The sequence below is a fragment of the Strix uralensis genome, chromosome 7 (genome assembly GCF_047716275.1).
Source record: "Strix uralensis isolate ZFMK-TIS-50842 chromosome 7, bStrUra1, whole genome shotgun sequence".
NCBI lineage: Eukaryota > Metazoa > Chordata > Aves > Strigiformes > Strigidae > Strix > Strix uralensis.
Window position 1 is genome coordinate 6,857,180 of NC_133978.1, and position 20,079 is coordinate 6,877,258.

The 20,079-nt window shown below is 39.0% G+C and overlaps 1 protein-coding gene across 3 annotated transcripts in view; it reads left to right on the forward strand.

Moving 5' to 3' along the window:
• CTNNA3 (catenin alpha 3) overlaps nucleotides 1–20,079 on the forward strand; it is a 544,925-nt gene that overhangs the window by 474,651 nt on the left and 50,195 nt on the right. For all 3 annotated transcript variants that reach the window (XM_074874301.1, XM_074874302.1, XM_074874303.1), the window contains one exon: nucleotides 4,494–4,675. In XM_074874301.1, the coding sequence (XP_074730402.1) occupies nucleotides 4,494–4,675 (182 nt within the window). The remainder of the gene's footprint in view (nucleotides 1–4,493; nucleotides 4,676–20,079) is intronic.

A 20,079-nucleotide genomic window follows, 5' to 3' on the forward strand; every position in this document is an offset into this window, starting at 1 on the left:
ATTGTAAACCAGGGCTCTTACATTGCAAATGTGTGATGTGTTCCATCACCCATGCCATTAGTGAAAATACTGAATAATGCCAGAGTCAGGGCAGATTTCTTCAGAATTTCACCTGATGGATCCCTCTGCTTTGGCATGCATTCTTGATAAGTAGTCTCTGAGCACTTTTCTAACCAGTATCACATCCATCCAATGGCAATTAAATCTAGATCATATCTCCCTAGATTATTAAATAAGGATGACATGAGAATCAGTGACAAAACCCTAGTGAAGCCCAGATTTATGAAATGTTGGTTCTTCATCTATAGGCTTATTACTCTGGGACAAAGAGAAATTAGATTAATATGGCACAATTTCCTCATCTAAGTCAACCTTTTCAGTGAAGGCTGATGCAAAAATGGCATTAAACAGTTTGTTCTATTATCTCCCAATAGCTTTACCTCTTTATCCAATTATACTGTATCTAAAAATATGCAAGAATCACAGAATCGTCTAGGTTGGAAAAGACCTTGAAGATCATCCAGTCCAACCATTAACCTAACACTAACAGTTCTCAACTACACCATATCCCTAAGCGCTATGTCAACCCAACTCTTAAACCCCTCCAGGGATAGGGACTCCACCACCTTCCTGGGCAGCCCATTCCAACGCCTGACTACCCGTTCTGTAAAGAAATACTTCCTAATATCCAGTCTAAACCTTCCCAAGAACTGACATGGCAGCACACATGAGGCACTCTGAACTTGTTCGAAGAATGCTGGACTTCAGCAGGCATGCTACAGTTCTTAAAAATGTGAGAAGACAACTGGTGACAGCAGGTAGTAAACTTTAAAGAAATTCAGCTTCTCCCAACTGTCAGTATCACACACCCACACAGTTCATCTCCAGGGAACATCCTGTGTATTCACTTTGCCATGAATTGTTGAATATCCACCATTCTCTCTTTCACCTTTTTATCCAAACTTGAACAATTATTCACTCAGTAGAAAAAGTATAATGTTTTGTAAAACGTAGTGAACACATTTTACTCATTTTAACAGAATCACTTCTGACTCTGTGCTGTATTCGAGAAATGTACTTACATACTGACATTCAAAACACATCTGTATAGTAGTCTTTATAAGTGTTTATCTCATGCTTGCCTTCCTGATAAAATGTGATCAACCAATGTGATCTACAAAGTTTGTCCAAGAAAAAACAATTAAAGGTCACAATTGGAACTGTTTTAAAACAGTTTGTCTGAAATATATTACTGTCATTTGGGTGATTTGGAGGGATCTTGTTCACTTCCACCAAATGTTCAGCTGACTCTGCAGCAGAGGCGCAAGAACATAGTTGAGATGGCTTGCTATGGCTGCTGAGTCTGTGGTGGAATGAAAAGCTTAGCTCTCAACTAAGGCAAAACAGGGATATGAATCAGATTTTTTGGGATCTATGCCATTATCTTATAACTACAGAATGTGAAGAGCATGTTATTTTGTATTATTGCTTATAAAAGCTCTGAAAAAGTTTTCATGTGCTCCATCAAGAGAGTGGGGTTTGTTTTCTTTGTAACCTGCAAAATTGTAGAAAACCACAGTTTTTCTCTTTTCTTCTCTATAGTTACGTGACACCCTGCAACCTGCAAAGAAGGAAGTGTTAAATAATTTTCAAAGGGAGGTTCTTCCCTTTTAAAAGAATATCTGGCTTGCCTCTGTCTCAGACAGAAGGAGTTTTTGATAACACAAAAAAATTGCCTGAATGTATTGTGCTTCTTTCTGTTGCTTTTCTTTCCTTCTTTCCTCTCTCTAATGGTAAGAATTTTGGTGATGTGGATCTATCCAGGCGTTTATTTTAGGGGGTCAGGAAAGAAAAAAGTGCATGTCAGTCTAAGACTTGGAGAGAATAATCATAAGTTTATATGAAAGTCAATTCCCTAGAGTGTAGCCAGGGACAAAGGTAGGCAAAAGGCCAGTTCTTTGGGATGGGATCTCACTGGTGAGTAATACACCAGTGAGAGAAGAGTCAAAATCTTCACCAATCCGTTACTCCTTATGTGTCCTCTATTTTTATCATTATGTGGACAATTTGTTCTGACCTTAAAATGTTGGTATCTGTGATAGCGAATTGACTGAAATTTGAAAGGGGCTGAAATGAAATGAAACACCAATCTCACATGGTAAGTCAGGTTGCAAATGGGATAACACAAGTAACCCCAGTGTTGGAGACTCCCACGTACCAGGGATAAATAGCCTTATGAAAAGTTAATTCAAGGAAATTAAAGAAAAAAATATATACTGGGGGTTTTTTGTAATAGAAGAAAGAAAAATACCAAAAATGTAACTTCTCATCTCACCTAGTTTTGAGTCTGTTATCTGCTACTGCAATAAAAAGCATTTTGTCTTAGAAGTAATGAAAAAATCGTTTTCTCCTATTGGACAAATTAAACCTGTACTCATGTAACAGCAGTCATTCAGTTTAGAGATTTATTTCAATTTACTGTTATGTTATTTATTTTGATACAAAATCAAAATATGTGCTTAAAAGGCTGTGTATACAATTGTTTTATTTCATTGCTGTACATGCTTTTAAATCAGTATGAGGAAAATGAAAGAAAAGTCAAGGTCAGAATTGTAGTTTCCTTTGCCCCTTTGTTCCAGTGGATAACGTGTCTCATTTCACCAGAAACTCATTATTGCTGGCACATAGCAGGATATTGTATGTCACATTTCCCTCATTAAAATGTCATCTTTCTTGTGGTTTCCAGATCTAGGCCTGTGTTCTTGAACTCAAAACAGTATTGAAGCTGGGGGCTAGGAAATACTACAACCATCCACAAATCAGCAAATATGTATCAGATTATAAAAAGGGGTACTCCGGTTCTCTTGACTCTGTAGCCCAACTCTTATTTTTGTCTTTTTCATACCTTTCCGAGCAAGCTTATCCTACAGACATGAGGAAAATATGTCTCGGTCTTCTCTGGTCTGTTGTTCTTTTGTTTGTTTTTTTTTTAACAAAACAGGAAAAGTATTCCTTAAAATAGTTACACATTCTAATTCTGTGACTGCAATTATAACATAGTTATACCTTGGGAGACCTGTAATTTCCAGTAATTCATATAAATGGGAAAATTAACCTTGTGACAGAGTGATTCCAGCATAAATAAAATATCTGAAATGGCATGGCTTGAAAAACATACTCATTACCTATTAAACTGCTTACCCGTTACACTAATTATAAGTAATTCAGCCACTGCCTTAACTTTTTGTTTTATGGATGGTACATAATGTTTTATGAACAAGAATAAATCACAAAATATTTATTGTTAAATTGCAGGATAATTACAGTGTGTTAATAGTTGCTGTATGTAACCGTGAGTTCCTGATGGCCTGCAGTGCAAGAGGTGGGCCATTTCACAGAGAAGGTGCTGGATAAAAACCACTCTGTCAGTAGAGCCACCAAGACCAACAGGCCAAAAGGTCTCCTTACTTCTTCTGTGGTAGAAGGCATTATGAAGGGCCAGGACTGTCATGTGGCCTCATAATATCTTAGCCACTGTCTGCTACCTGGGCTGTTTCTGACACAGGAAGTATATCTGACCCTTGTCTGCAGCAGGCTGATAATCTTGCTCATGAAGAATATTAAATAAAATATTTCTCTCACCTGCTGCATTTTCAGAAGTTTTTTTGCTCTTTATGTATTAAATACTTCACTAATGCTTAAATGTAGGAAGAATACATGCATTCAGTATAGATACAATGTTCTGATTCCATAGTCTGAACTTGCACAAAACGCACCACTTTTCTAGCTATGATAAACCTTTGTTTGAATCACGTTTAGCCAGTGGAATGTTTGCAAACAGTCCAATCTGGAGCTGCAGTCAAGTTATAGGGCTGTGTCCTGCCTGAACCCAGTTTAGCTGTGGCTTTATTTGAATATTGGATGTTTTCGTATTGGCATTCAAGGTACTTTTTTGGTAACCTTATTCACATACTGATTTCTGACACGCTCATCTATTTATTTATCTTCTTCAAGACTGAAGTGCATATTTGAGTAATTAAGTCTTTCTCAGTTCTTAAAATGATATTGTAAAACCTTCTCAGGAGAGAGGACAAGCATACCTGAAAGTTTTAGGACAATTAAACCTTTTCTTTCCTACCTGAAAGAATACTGCATTTTGTATAATACTTTAAAACACTTAGGCTCCTTCATCTGTAAGAAAAAAGGAAAATCTATCAATCATATTTCATAAAGGATCTCTGGAAGAATTTATTCTTTCTCTCACTACGTTAATATTAATGGTTTCATGGACATGACTATCCCCATTACTCTGAGGTAATTTATTTGGCCCAACCCAATGATAGCATACAGATTTTGAAATTCAGAAGTGCTCAGGCTGGAGCAGTTGGCTCAGGCCATGGTATGTTTAAACTATATATTTAATAATATCCAGGTATTTTATAAGAAAAACTCTGGCATAGACATTTTGCAAATAAAATTATTTTATGTTTCAGGCCAAGATGACTCAACTGCCAGAGGCTGAAAAGGAAAAGATAGCTGAGCAAGTGGCTGACTTCAAAAAAGTTAAGAGTAAGCTTGATGCAGAGATTGAAATATGGGATGATACCAGCAATGACATCATTGTTTTGGCCAAGAGGATGTGTGTAATTATGATGGAGATGACTGACTTCACAAGGTAATTACGCAAAAAAAGGGTCTTCAACATCTATAAAAGTTGGAGGCCGTTGTCATATTGTTACAGCAGGAAATACCACATTTTAAATGTCAGGTGACAGCATCTTCACAAAATTGAGTGGCTAAGCTAATGTAGTTAGCTTTACCACACTAGCTAGTAGTACTGAAGTGTTGGAAGGGATGTTTGAAGTTTTGAACTATGCTTGTCCTTTTTTTTTTTTCCTTTGTCCTCTTTTATTCATTTGGTTGGTTGCGGTTTTTGCATTTTAGTTTGCACTTTATTTCTGCTCTCAATGAAAAGGAAAAGTAACAAAATAATCTTGATGTTAAGCTGTAGTTCTGTCTCATCTGTCATTCTTTCTCCTTGTACCATACCATGCTGTCAAGCATAAAACATACTGTACAGAGCATATGTCTGGCAGTACACATTCAGACTCATGCATATTTTATATCACATTATTTGCTGTTACTTTCATCAGAACTGTATCATGCTGCTATATGTAGTTTTAAAGAATGAAGTGTCCTATAGTAGACAGCTTTCAAAGGTGGTATTTCTCTCTGCTGCCAGTGTATGTTCTATGATACTTGTATAGAGGAAACAATCTTAAGTTTAGGAGCTTTTTCTGCCATGAACTGAATAAATGTTCAGTAAATTTCATCAAATTAATTGTAGCAAAGGGAGGTACTGGTGGTTCTCCCTCTCACCCCTCACCATCTGGTTACTAATAAAATAGTTGCTGATAGGTAGGTGAAGACTTAAAACACAACCACTCTTGCAAGACACTTCATGTCTCATAAAATGAGTCCTTTCATACAAGATATGAAGAAAAATCTAAGCCTTGTGGACAAATTCTTCAAGTGTGCAAATTAACAGAGTTGCATAGAGCTGAACCAGCTAATAAAACTGGGGTCTGGCTTAGGCCTGTTCTGGGGAAGACAGTTGTTGCATTTTATCATGCTAACACTTTCCAAATTCACCTTCATGTGAGAGAGATTTAAATACCTGCATGTTGAACTCTGCAATCCTTTTATTCTTTTTAAGAGTATATGATTTGTACTGAGACCTTTGAAAAAGAACGTATTGTGCCACGAAGTCAGTCTTTACAATTAAAGTCACCTTCCTCACCAAAATTCTTTAAATTATTAGCTTTAGATTAATCAAGCTTTAGATTAACAAGGTCAGTTCATAGTCTTAGTTTTGCATCTGTGGCTCTCAGTTGAACACAGCATAATCTGCAGTTTCAAGTAGAAGAGCAACTCTTGTCCAGTGTTGCTGATATCCAAAGAGTCCATGGAGAACTCTGAAATGACTCCTGTAAAATAATTTACTTGAAGGTAAGATTAAAATCTATTGGGAAGAGAGAGCAGAAATCTTAGTCTTTACTTCAGAGTATGGTAGAACTACATTATGGGAAGATGGATTTTGATTATTCTCTTCAAGTTTTAGGAAATATATTAATTCCTGTACTTCATAGATGTTTAACTATAATTTGAGATATGCAAGTATATACAAGTACATACTCCTGTATTATGTGTTTGATGCTTAAATTGTAACCTCTTGGGAGTAGGACTATCCTACCAAGTCTTTTGTTCAGTTTTTAGGACTGTTAGTAACAGAAACCAAGGTCACCCTATAATACTGTATATACAATAAAGGTCTTCAAGATACTTTTGTATCTTACATAACCTTACCTCACATCTTTATAAAGCTGGTTTTGAATACATTCTTCAGTAATATGTTTTCAAGTTTTGTTTCTTCTGTAATGATGCCAGACAAAGTCTTGTAAAGTGAAGGTTTGTATCTATCTAAACAATAGGTGAACTCCTGTGGATCTTCCCCTTTCTCTTCTTGTTGCCATATCAAAGGTGGCAGTTAAGTGCTGAGGAACACAGCTGGCTTTCTCACTTCCCTCTCCATGAAAATCTGGGGATGAATAGTGCAGAGGCCACAGCAAGCACCAGCTCACTTTAGGATTTAATCTCTCCAGTCTACAATTCCAAGTTCTTGGACATGGAAGAAATAAAATATTCTGACATTTTGTCTTTGATACATCAGAAGCTACTCAGGCAAATAGTTAACTTCTGTATTTGAGTCACTTGTTATCTAAGCTGATTTCTGTTTTCCTTCAAATGTATTACCTTGGATTAATTTTTATTTAATCTCAATGAGTGCTTTCCAAAGATTTAGTTTTTCAAGGTCATCTTGGCATCTTAGTGTGTTTGCATGTGTGTATTACCCTGAACATTTATGCAACAGTTACATATTCAACTAAAACCAAGTTAACATTGGTATCAAAATAACTCATTATTCAGACAGAGAGTAGTGGGAATAATGATGGCATAAAGTATCAATATGTATGCCTCAGATCATTAACAAAAATACTTGAGAGTGACGTCAGTGAAGGCCAGTGATTGCTCAGCGGAAGTTAGGACTGGTGTGAAGAGAAACCATCTGAAGTAGCTTATTATAGCTTAGTTTCCTTATTTTATTATAGAGGCAGATGCCTCTGCTTTTTTTTTTTGTCTTGGCAGAAGGGACCCGCAGAACCTCATTTGAAACAATCCTTATCCTACTGAACATTCATCAGCATGTCCTCTGCAGATAGACACTAGACCAGGCTACTGTAATTTTATGTAACACAGCTTTTTCCAACTTTCTTTAAACTTTGTGTATGCTACAAGGCATAAGCTTACTAAAACTTGATGATGAACCTTGCTGCAGTGAACCATCCTATAAATCATTGTCATAGAAAACATACTTGACAGATGGAAAAGTAATTGAGCAAGAGCAGAAATCTATTGTTGGAAGTTTGTAGCAGCTAGCAGCAGCTGCTAATTGGTGGTATGAATATGATATGCAAAACTGGCTATATTGATTACTGAAATCTGGTAAAAATTCTGTAAAAATACCATCATATTTGCAGTAGTAAGCTTTGCCCCTGACAGGCAGAGATGGAGGCAGTAGATAACAGGCATTTGCTCTGCTGAAAGTGTGGTTTCATACTCCCATTTGGACTCCAGCAGACTTGTTGCTTGTTGGGGGATGACATACAAAGTTCCTGCCAATTGTATTCTGTCTGTTCACTGAAGGTTGTTGCTGATGGAAATGAGAGAGTTTGGTGGAGGTTTCTTTCCTGAATTTTACTTTGCTGAAGATGAACTGGATTGTAGTTTTAGTTTCTTTAGGGGGGCTACAGTGAAGAAGGCAAAAAGAAAAAGGAGTGTGAAATTGTTTGTATATTGCCATGGCTTCAACAGCAAAGGCATTCAGCGAAGCTGAGAAACAAACGAGGTATCAGTGGGTCCACTGATGTTTTCTATCTGACTTCAGCCTGTAGCTGCAGCCCCATTTCTGCCTTTCTCATGAAAGACCATCTTGCCTTGGCTCTGCTAGCTTCCCCAGTGATTGACCAGAAACCTGTACTTCTCCCTCTAGTCTTGTGCAGAAATGAGCAAAGCCTGGGAGAGGGTTCCCTTGCACCTGTCACTTACCATCTTCCTCTGAATATGCAGGAGAGGTGCTTTGTCACTCCTCTGTTCAAAGGAGCACCTTACTGGGTCAGGATCTATCCAGAGTGCATATCTGCATCTCCTTTGAATGCCTGCTGTGCAGAACTGTTATAGAGTTTGTTTGGTTTTCTGATACTTTAGGGATTCACTCAAGATAGCAGGACATTTGGTTTCTTTGGTGAGAAGGGGTTTAAACATATATTTCACTTTCCAGAGTATTAGGCTATAAATTATTGGGAATTGTGGGACATACTTTAACACCAACCCATGGATATTTCCCTGTGCAGAAGAAGAGTTTGCTTGGCTAGTGTTTAAGGATCCCAACTGGTGTTCCAAAAGCTGCATATGTATCTGTCTGTTAAATATTCATTGGATAGTTCGGGGACAGGAAGATGAATATTAGATTCCTCCTTTTCACAAAGCCATCATTTCTATAGTCCTCAGACACGGTGTACCCTGTAGCCTAGAAGTTATGATATTTCTTAGTGAGAGGTGGCAATAGACATGGATTTATATTTCTATGCACTGAAGTCAGACTTGGCTCAAATTCTGCCACCGTCGTGAGTGTTGATCAGTTGTGTTACGGAGAAGGGAAAGCAGAATTTCAGTTCTTGGTTCAGCTTTTGAAAGGCTTCTGTTTCCTGGGCAGTGACAAGATATAAAGATTCATTTGTCCCATTTTGAATTACTTAACTCTCATTTACAGTGTCCTGCAGTCTAACAACGCAGTGTGTGTGATGTGATGTGATGATTGCTGAAGATGTATTTAAGTGCTGTGACGTTCACTTAGTTTCACCAAACTCCCTTTGTAGTCTTAGGTGTCTGACATCTGAAATGCCATAGTTGTACAAGCACCATTACTGATCTGAAAACGCAGTCCAAAACTTATGCCTACTGGTTTCAAAACAGAAGTTGTTCATTCTGCTTTTGAGCTTCCACTTTTCCAGCAGCAACAGATCTGTCCTGCTGTGTGGGAATATATTATTTTAAAGGAATAGCTTTTGTCTCAGCAATGAATGACTTTTTTTCCTTTAAATTGAGCTTTTAAGTGAACATAATTCCTGGAAAGAATCTATATAAACATAGAGCAGTCAATTAATTTAACTCACTGCTTAGACTTCGGTATATGTGACATTGTTTCATTGTTTTGATGGGTGGTATCTAAATGAAAGATTAGAAGAGAACTGGCATCTGAACAGGCAGACTCTTAGGGAAGTAAGAGGAGATTAGTTTGGATTTGGGACATCAGATCTATCTGGGAAGTGAATACTGTGCACTGTAATTTAGTTTTAAATCTTTGCCTGTGAACTAGTTGATTCACCCCAAACAAAAGAGAACTTACAAAGATTTGACATTAAAGAAAACACAATTTCATGGAACAAGGAACTCTGGAGCACTTAATAAACAACCAAATTAGGGTACAACAAACATATATTACTCAGAGTTGTCTTAAGAAAGGCTGGTTACAATTTTCTAAGCAATTAATTCAAAGTTCTCCTCTGACTTTAGAGTTACTATTTTTCAAACGTATATTTTACAGAAACTGAACAAGTAGCTAATAGTAAGCTTGGATACATCATTGATTCAGTGTCCCAAATGCACTCAATTTTCCTCTCAATATGAAAATTACTTCTTTCCCCAAGTTTTCTAACCATTTTCAAATTAAATTATTAAACGTTGTAAGGCTTTTGATGTAATTGCTTATTTATATGCTTATCTCAAATACAGGCATGAATTGTGTTTTTAAACACATGGAAAAGCGTGGACAAAATTACCCCAAAGACAGCATTGGGTTAGGGAGATACACACACACGTGTGTGTGTATGTATGTATTCTCTTTAGGAAACAATACTGCTGTACTGTAGTCTCTATTCTCTGCCAGTGTTTTGGAATGTACAAGAGGCAGAATTACCTGTGAAAGGAATGGAAGGGTGAAAGAACAGGGATTTTGGTATGTATAAACATAATATGTGTGCTTATATAATTTGAATTTTTTTTCTTCCTTGTGTCCTGCCACATTAAATTTTCCGGATGCACAAGCATGGATATTCACTGATGGAAAATGTCATTTAAAAAGAAGTTAGAGCTTTTAATTTTATGGGAAAAATGTATTTAATCACATGGGTCAATCACACATCAATGTTCTGTCCTTTTGCTGTGTCTTCTGTAGAGGTAAATAGCAAGAAATTGCCTCATCTGCTATAGTAGTTTTAATAATATTCTGGTGAAAATACTCTAATTTCTCTGCTGATTGTACAAGATAAATCCTGGGGTTGTGATGTTTTTTTTCCCTAAACTATATTTGTAAATGGAGAAGGATCTTTTTTTCCATTGCCACAGCAGATTTATAGTTAAGGGGGTGTTTACCAATAAACAGACACAAATCCCCTTTTGCTCCTATAAAGGAATGTGTATCTAATTCAAGCAGTGCTTAGGATCAGAACACTGAAATTTTTAATTCATACTGAGAAAGTAGCAAAAAACGGTCAATGGTTTAAGCAGAGAGGGAAGTCTGTCTTGAACTTGTTGAGAATAGTTTTAGTGGACAGCCTTACTGTTTGAGTCCTGCTCGCCAAGGAAAGTTCCTTCATAACAACTGAGAACTGCAGGATGTCTTCACTGCAAATTTTTCACAGCACTTTGCTGATAGGAAAGATGCTACTAGGTACTCAGATGAGATTCAGACATACAAGGCAGAGCTTGCTGCGATGTCTGGGTTGATTTTAAAGATATGCTAGGGAGAGACTAGCTCTGGTAACTGACTTCTGATAGGCTGTTCCATGGCATATCCTAATGGCATGCAGTCCATGGATTCAGGATTCACAGTGCCTGGTTGAGGTCTCTATGACAATCCCTTTCAGTTTTCTGTAGTATAATCAGGAAATGAGAATCACCGGGCTTTTACACCTACCCATTTTGTAGGTTTGTTGAGATTCCAAATGGGGCTATATGAACACTTTCTTTCTTTCTTTTTTTTTTTTTTTTTTTAAAAAAGGGCAGCTCTTAGCAAACTGTTCAGAAAATGTCTCATATTTGCTCTTACTACTTGACATTTGTTTCTAAAATGGCATCAATATCAGAGTTAATATTAGAAAAATAGTGAAAATAGCAAAACAAATTAACAAGACTTGGAAAAATAAATCTAGCCAAGTCATCCCCCTCAAAACCTGTCCCTGTCTGTCCTATGGTAAGCCTAAATATAATTCTGCTTATACTTATAGTACTTCCAAGGACTATAGCTTAGCCTAAACTTTTCTCTGTAGTACTCTTGGTTAAGATCAAGTGCAGCTGCCCAATCTAGCAAGTCTCCTCACCTGTTAACAGCCACAGTTTTCAGCCTTAATTCATCCGCTCTCCCTGGTCTTCTAGTCTTTGCTTGGCAAAGAAAGAGGGCTATCTAAAAGGAAGATGGGAAGTCAAGATGGCAGTTCTGTAGTTAGTGGGATTAGAAGAGACTATGGGACAAAAAGATAATGGACGAGAAGAAGGATTCTGTTCCTATTCAGGTTTATCATGAAGCTCCTCACCATAACTTACTATTTGATTTACCTTTCCTGGTGTCCCTTTCCCCTTCAGTGTTACTCATGATCCTCCTAATTTCCCTTTAGCAGCCAGATGATTCTGCTTCTGAAATAGTATGGAGCTTTTCCATTGCACCCTAAAATCCACTGACTTCCTTGCCTTTTTCTGGCCCCTCCTGAGCCCTCAGATTTGTGTCAGTTCCATCCAGCTCCTCTCACACATCTGGATAACACTCAAATGTCCCAGCTCTCCTACTCAGTCTTCTCCCTGGTCACCAACTCAGTTTGTCACTGCCACAACAGATAATGGTACCTTTATAACTGAAAATCCTGAACTAAGTGCCATTACATCTGCAGTTCAACTTCAGTTATATATAAAAATTTCCCTTTTCCCTCCTCTCATTGCTCATATCTGAGAATTCATAGGTCAGCATTATTTCATTAAGCAGTCTGCGATGCTTTTGAGAGTCCACACCTACTCAATGTCTGCATCATAAGATGGAAAAAGAACATGCGTCATAAGATGCATACAAGAACAAAAAACTTTCACTTTAAAATCACCCAAACATTGAAGGTTGTAAAAGTTTTGTCAGCAGTGATGTTGTCCAGCTGAGTCATCCGAAAGAACAGTTATCTTGGACAAAATTACTTTGGGCAAAGTAGGTGAACCCTCCTTAGGCTTCTATCTTAAGAGCAACTTTTATCAGAGGTAATTATATAAAGATGTTCTTTAAGATAAATTTATTTCTAAAGCAAGTACAATTTAGTTGTGTGTGCATATTTGCATGTGTTTTATCATACATGCTTTGATAAACAGAACCACCAGGATTTACTTGTTAAGACATAGTAGATTAAGCAGATAAATTTTACTGTTAAAATGAGCAGCAGAATTGCATTAGCTAGAATAGTGTAAATGTTATTTAGGATTTTGCAGAATACTGACTGTCCTGCCAGAACTACATGTAGTAGGCTCAGGCAGTTGTTACCCCCAAGAAACATGGTCTCTCAGATTTGTAATGAATTGTTGAGATGTGTCAAGTCAAATCATATCATGCAACACAGAATCAGCTGATACTGCTAATTCTTCCTGAATGTCACAGAGCTTCTAAAATGTATACAAATTAAATTTTCACAAATAAGTGAGGATTTTGAAGGCAAAAATCCTGTATCTGTCCTCCTGCCCATCTCAAAAGATTTTGACTGAGTCTGAATTTCATGCATGGTACTAATGTGTCTTTATTAATGATATTTACATAGAATATGATAGTTTATATTATACTTACGTGGAGGCTCTTTTACCACTTTTATAGTAAAAATAGTTTCAGCTGATTCCTAAAGACATATACCAGAAAACATTTAATCAGAAATGGTGATCACTACTCTGGTGGCCTCAATATAATTCTAAAAAGTAAGGGCTAAATATTCATCTTCGGATAGTAAAATTTCCAAAAAAAAAGATAACCAAATATATTAGTTATTTTATACAACCATATATTTCAAAGTGAAAACCACTTCAATTTAAACAGTTTGGCTCTATTACTCAGATTATTACTCAAAGTATTTAGATATCCAGTTTGCCTGCAAGTTGAGTAGGGTTTTTTTTTTATTTCATGCATAATTAACATTGATAGTACTATAATTAAACCAACATGGTAAATCATGGATGCAGACTCTGTTTTGAGGTGCTTTTGTTAGGAATTACAAAGTCAGAATTTACTTTTAGACTGTGACATAAACAGGTTCTAAATGGATAAACAGTATGCAGCTAAAGAAGATGTGAGGTGATAAGAGTAACAAATATAATGTTAAGATGCTTGCTGTTTTGCAGGTTAACAAAGCATGTTAAATACTCATAAACCAATACAGTGAACAGCTAATGACCAAAAAAATGAGCATAACATTGCTTTCTTTCCTCTGCGACATTACTTTGACAAAATACTGCTAAACCATCTGCAACTACCTTCAGTAAACAATTTTTTGCTATTGCTAAAATAGCAAAATAGCTCTAGTGGACTAGAGATACTAAAGGGAATGGATAAACTAAAGCTCCATGTCAGCGTCAGAGTAGGAAGAAGGTACTTACATATGTATGCCTAAATGCATTAGCTTTGTTTTGAATCTGCATTTTTTCAGCCTCCTGTTTCTTTTGCGTCATCTCTGTTTCTTTAGCCACAACCTTTTTACATACTTCTCACCTCACCTGCCTTCACTGTCAAAACCCTTAAGCACACATCTTTTCGCTCATCTCTCACTCAGTACTGCTTCTGTCTCCCGTCAGCTCATAACATTCATAATACCACCCTATTCCTTTAACACCTACTAGGTTTCTTTTTTAAATGGGTCCTTGGGGTGCTGTACTGTGGAAGCTCATTATTCTCCTTTACATCACAGAAACATGCCAGGCTGAGAAATGGACACTGGCAGGCATGTTAGTTTGCTGAGGTCATTTGCTATCCAGCAGTCTAGTCTCATCTCACTGCTTATCAGTTTGTTCCTACCAACTCATACAATCATAGAATGGTTTGGGTTGGAAGGGACCTTAGAGATCATCTAGTTCCAATCCCCCTATCATGGGCAGAGACACCTTCCACTAGACCAGCTTGCTCAAAGCCCCGTCCAACCTGGCCTTGAATCCTTCCAGGGAGGGGGCAGCCACAGCTTCTCTGGGCAACCTGTGCCAGTGTCTCACCACCCTCACAGGAAAGAATTCCTTCCTCATATCTAATCTGAATCTTCAGATTCAGAAACTCTTTCAGTTTAAAACTGTTACCCCTCATCCTATCCCTACACCCTCTGATCAAGAGTCCCTCCCCACCTTTCCTGTAGCCCCTTTAAGTACTGGAAGGCCGCTCTAAGGTCTCCCCAGAGCCTTCTCTTCTCCAGCTGAACACCCCCAACTCTCTCAGCCTGTCCTCACAGGGGAGGTGCTCCAGCCCCCCGAGCATCTTCGTGGCCTCCTCTGGACCCGCTCAAGCAGATCTGTGTCCTTCTGATGTTGGTGCCCCCAGGGCTGGACACAGCACTGCAGGGGGATCTCAAGAGAGCAGCGCAGAGTGGGAGAATCCCCTCCCTCGCCCTGCTGGCCACACTGCTCTGGATGCAGCCCAGGACACGGCTGGCTTTCTGGGCTGTGAGCGCACATTGCTGACTTATAGTCAGTTTTCCATCCACTAATACCTCCAAGTCCTCCTCTGCAGGGCTGCTCTTAATCCACTCATCACCCAGCCGGTATTTGTGCTTGGGATTGCCCCGACCCATGGGCAGGACCTTGCCCTTGGCCTTCTTGAACTTCATGGGGTTTGTAGGGGCCCACATCTCCAGCTTGTCCAGGTCCCTCTGGATGGCACATCCCTTCCCTCCAGCGTGTGACCTCACCACACAGCTCAGTGTCATTGGTGAAATTGCTGAGGGTGCACTCAGTCCCACTGTCCATGTCATCGATAAGGATGTTAAGCCGCCGGTCCCAACACTGACCCCTGAGGAACGCCACTCATCACTGCTCCCCACTGGGACATCGAGCCATTGACCACAACTCTTTGAGTGCGACCATCCAGCCAATTCCTTATCCACCAAGTGGTCCATCCGTCAAATCCATGTCTCTCCAGGTTGGAGACAAGGATGTTGTAAAGGATGATGTCAAAAGGTTTGCACAAGTCCAGGTAGATGACATCAGTTGTTCTTCCTTTATTCACCAGCACTGTAACCCCGTTGTAGAAGGCCACCAAATTCATCAGGCACAATCTGCCCTTAGTGAAGCCATGTTGACTGTCACCAGTCTTCTCCTTATTTTCCATGTGCTCTTGCATAGTTTCCAGGAGGATCCGCTCCATGATCTTGCCGGCCAGAGAGGTGAGACTGACTGGCCTGTAGATCCCTGGGGCTTCTCCTTTTTACCTTTTTAAAAATGGGGTTCTGTTTCCCCTTTTCCAGTCAGTGGGAACTTCACCGGACTGCCACAACTTCTCAAATACGATGGATAGTGGCTTAGACACTTCATTCGCCAGTTCCCTCAGGTGCACCCACAGATGCATCTCATCAGGTCCCATGGACTTGTGCACCTTCAGGTTCCTTAGATGGTTTTGGACCTGATCTTCTCCTACAGTGGGCGGCTCTTCTTTCTCCCAGTCCCTGCCTTTACCTTCTGCATCTTGGATGGTGTGGCTGGAGCCCTTGCTGGTGAAGACTGAGGCAAAAAAGTCATTGAGTACCTCAGCCTTCTCCATATCCCAGGTGACAAAATCTCCCTTTTCCTTCCAGAGAGGGCCCACATTTTCCCTAGTCTTCCTTTCATCACCGACGTACCTGTAACAGCTTTTCTTGTTGCCCTTCATGCCCCTGACCAGATTTAATTCTATCAGGGTTGTGGCCCTCCTAACCTGATCCCTGGCTAATTGGACAATTTCTATGTACTCCTCCCAGGATATCTGTCCTTGCTTCCACCCTCTGTAGGATTCCTTTTTCTGTTTGAGCTTGTCCAGAAGCAGCTTGCTGATCCCTGCAGGCCTCCTGGCAGTTTTACCTGCTTTCCTCTTTGTCAGGATGCATCGCTCCTGAGCTTGGAGGAGGTGACCCTTGAATATCAACCAGCTTTCTTGGGCCCCTCTTCCCTCCAGGGCTTTATCCCATGCTACTCTGTCAAGCAGATCCCTGAAGAGGCCAAAGTCTGCTCTCCTGAAGTCCAGGGTAACAAGCTTGGTTAGATGGGACCTTTGGAGGTCATCTACTTCAGCCTCTTCAAAGCAGACTAATTTCTACATTACGTCAATTTGCTCAGGGGCTTGTCCAGTAAAGCTTTGAAAATTCCTAAGACTGGAGATTCCAGCACATCCAACTTCTCTGGGCAACCTGTAAGTGTTTCAGCATCCACAGTAAGTAGTTTTTCCATCTTCATCTAACAGGAATTTTTAGCTGGTTTGTGTCCCATGCACCTTATTTCTTTTACTGTGCACCTCTGAGGAAAGTCAGTGTCCTCTGTGTCCTCTATATCCTCCCCTTCAGGAAGTGGAAGAATGCAGATTAGACCCCTCCTTTATCTTGTTTTCTTGAGGCTGAAGCTTTGTTCCTTCAGCCTCTGCTCTATATATCATATGCTCCAGCCCCAAATCTCTGGACTCTTCAGTTTGTCAGTGTCTCTGTAGCACTGAAAGCCCAGTATTAGACAGAGGACTCAAGATGCAGTCTTGCAAGGGCCAAGTAGAGGGCCATCACTTCTCTCAGCCTCTTGGCTATGCTTTTAGTAGTGCAGCCCATGGTGTGGTTTGTCTTCACTGCACAAGCACACACTGCTAACTCATGTGAGACCATTTTATGCAGTTATTACCTAACCAGTTAGTTCTGCCTCTGCACTGATAACATGGAGTTATTCCATTCCAAGTACAGGACCATGTGTTTTATTTTGTTGAACTTCAAAAGGTTTGTCAGCTCATTCTTTCAGCTTGCTGAGGCCCTTCTGAATGGAAGCCCAACCATTCAAGTATCAGCCACTACCTCCAGCTGATATCACCTACAGACTTCTGAGGGTGTGTTCAGTCCCATCACCCAAGTCATCGATGAAGGTGTTAAACAGCATTGGCTCCACTATCAACCATTGAGGAACATGGCTAGTAACAATTCATCAGTTAAACTTTGAACAACTGGCCATTGCACTGCAAGACCAACAATCCAGCCAGCTTTTTACCCACGTGCTAGTCCACCTATGTAGTCATGTCTTTTCAGTTTGTCTGTAAGTATACTGTAGAAGACTCAAAAGCTTTAAGGTGATCAACATCCCCTGCTGTCCCCACATCCACCAAACTAGCCATTTTGTCACAGGAGGCAGTTGGTTTAGCAGACCAACAATTTTCCCTTTGCCCTTCCTAATCATATTCCTATCCTCAAAATGCCTTCCATGAGAACTTGCTCCATAATTTTCCCCAGGACTGAGGTGAGGCCTTAACCTGTAGGTCTGCAGATCCCCCTTAACTTTTTGAAGATGAACTTGGAGACTAGCTTGGAGCTGTGTGTTTTTTCTTTTATATTGGCTTGCAAGTTCTTTGACAGCAGGTGCCTAGCATGTACTACAGTGGGTCCAGGACAGCATCAGGTTCCTGGTAATAATTAGTGATATCTGATGAGTAGCTTTTGCTTTTTTGAACATTTAATCACACATTATTGTCACTGTTCCTTTCCAGTCTCTCAAGTTCATTGTAAAGTTTTAAGTTACAGAGTGTTACTCAAAACTAAAAGCTTCTAGAATACAGCAGGTACTTAAGTTCCCTCCTGAATTGCTATTAACTTTCAAATAATTCAGTTAACATATGATATAATTCACCTAGTAACTCTTGGTTATTAAACTGCTGCATAGACAGTTGCTTATGTCTCCTCTGAATCCTGATCTTCTCTTCAAGCTATCACGCTTCCAATTCTGGAAGGAAAGAAAAATGCTGATCTGAGTTATGATTCCAGAGTAAGCCTTTAATGGGAAGGATTGGTTTGGGATAAGCTCGTTTCACAAAATTTGCAGGAACTGTTCTACTACTGAATCACTATTGGATCTGTGTGAGCTGATGTTTTCTCCCCCATATGGGGAGAAAGATAGACTTCTAAGTCCCTGAAATTGCTCACAGAGAGCAATCATACTGGGAAAACACAAGCTCTTCAGCAAAAGATGAGGCCAGAAGGATGTTCTGTTACTATTTTTTCCTTCTCTCACTGATGTAACTACATTGCTTATATCTTTCTACAATATAAGCATGTGTAATTATTTCACTGTTTTTCTAATTGCCTCTTACCTTGAAAGGGTGAGGCATTCACAGTTTGGTCTTTTATTTAACAACTATTTTTTTTAAAAAAGACACTGAGTTTGTGCAACTTTAATTTCTTTGGATCAAAACTGAAAATAAACATAATGGTTTTTTATTATTGAACTAACAGTTACACTTAGACATTTGATAGAAAATTGGAAAAAAATTATTTTAGCTTGACATTTGAGCTTCATAATTTCAACTTGTATATTGCCAGTGCTTGCAAACTGTTTTTTTTAATTCTTATTTTTTTCTGCAAGAAAACCAAGTATTGATACAAGTAGAAGGGCTCAGAAATGGAGTCTTTTTCATGTAGACATGAAGTTCTTTTAAAATGTTTTAATTGATTGGAAACAAAAAGAGTCACTTGCCAGCTGGAATAGCATATATAGAGGCAGCAATTCAGACACTTTCTCTCACAGAGAGAATCCTACTAGTCATCTGGTTAAAAGTCTATGTAAAACTCCTTAACTTAAAGATTCTGGTGATGGTTTGCTTTTCTGATATTTTCAGTTGACTTGCGGCTGAACTGTACAAAGCCATTTCTGAAGTGTTTCTTTCATGCTGTAGAATGCCTTGTAGCCATGGAAGCTGTGAAGATTAATTCCTCTGATTAGAGCAATTACATGCTCCACATCCTAAAAGAATTTTATAAATTTAAGACCAGGAAAATGTGTTCCATTTTAAAGTGAGTCTCTTAATTCTACTCTTTCTGTATAAATCCTTTGTTTGTGCTGACATATTAATTATACCTCATGTATACATAAACATATTGTATACATAGGACAAAACAATATACTAATAGGAACACTAAAATATTTTTAGACCTCCCTGTCTCAGTATCTCAAAGTGTAACTAGTATTTCCTTGAAAACAGTGGTCCTCAAGAAATTGGATAAGTAGCAGTTGTTGCTACTTCACTATTTTTCCTCTACTCCTTTGCAAGATTTCAATTAATTCCTTTCATTTTTAGCAATCTTACAAATAGTCTATCAGTTATCAGGGTACCTAGTACTTCTTGATACCAGTACTAAAACCCTTAGTGTAAAAGTTGAGGCAAAACAGTGAAGGGATGAAGAGATGTTTGCTGGTTGGGCAAGGAGGTTAATGAGTGTTGCATTTAAGGTAATGAATTAATTTGGTAAGAGATGAATCCCCTTGCGTTCTAGCTGGTCCTCTGAGATTAGAGGAGCTAGGGGCGGCTGGAATTATCTCTTAATAGGTATGCCAATTATGGCTGGATCTATAGGCCTGACACCAGATACGCAAACAGCCCGTATGCTGTGGGTCTGGTTGCATTCAAGAGAAGCAGTCAGGTTCACAGATAGTACAGTTTATTCTTGTGCAACATCTACAGATTCTTTGAGATTGCCTACGATAAACGCACAAACTGCAGGTTAGCTATATAGCACTACACACAAAAAATGATTGTAATCACACACACTTAATTTCTTGGTAATCACTCGGCATAGCTAAGGGTGCAAATCTTACCAAAAGGTGTCCCTTCTGGGAGGGGCCGAGGAGCACAAACCCGTCAATCTGTCCCTCTGATTTGGTATCAGATTATCATCTCAAGTTAGATACAAACTCAGG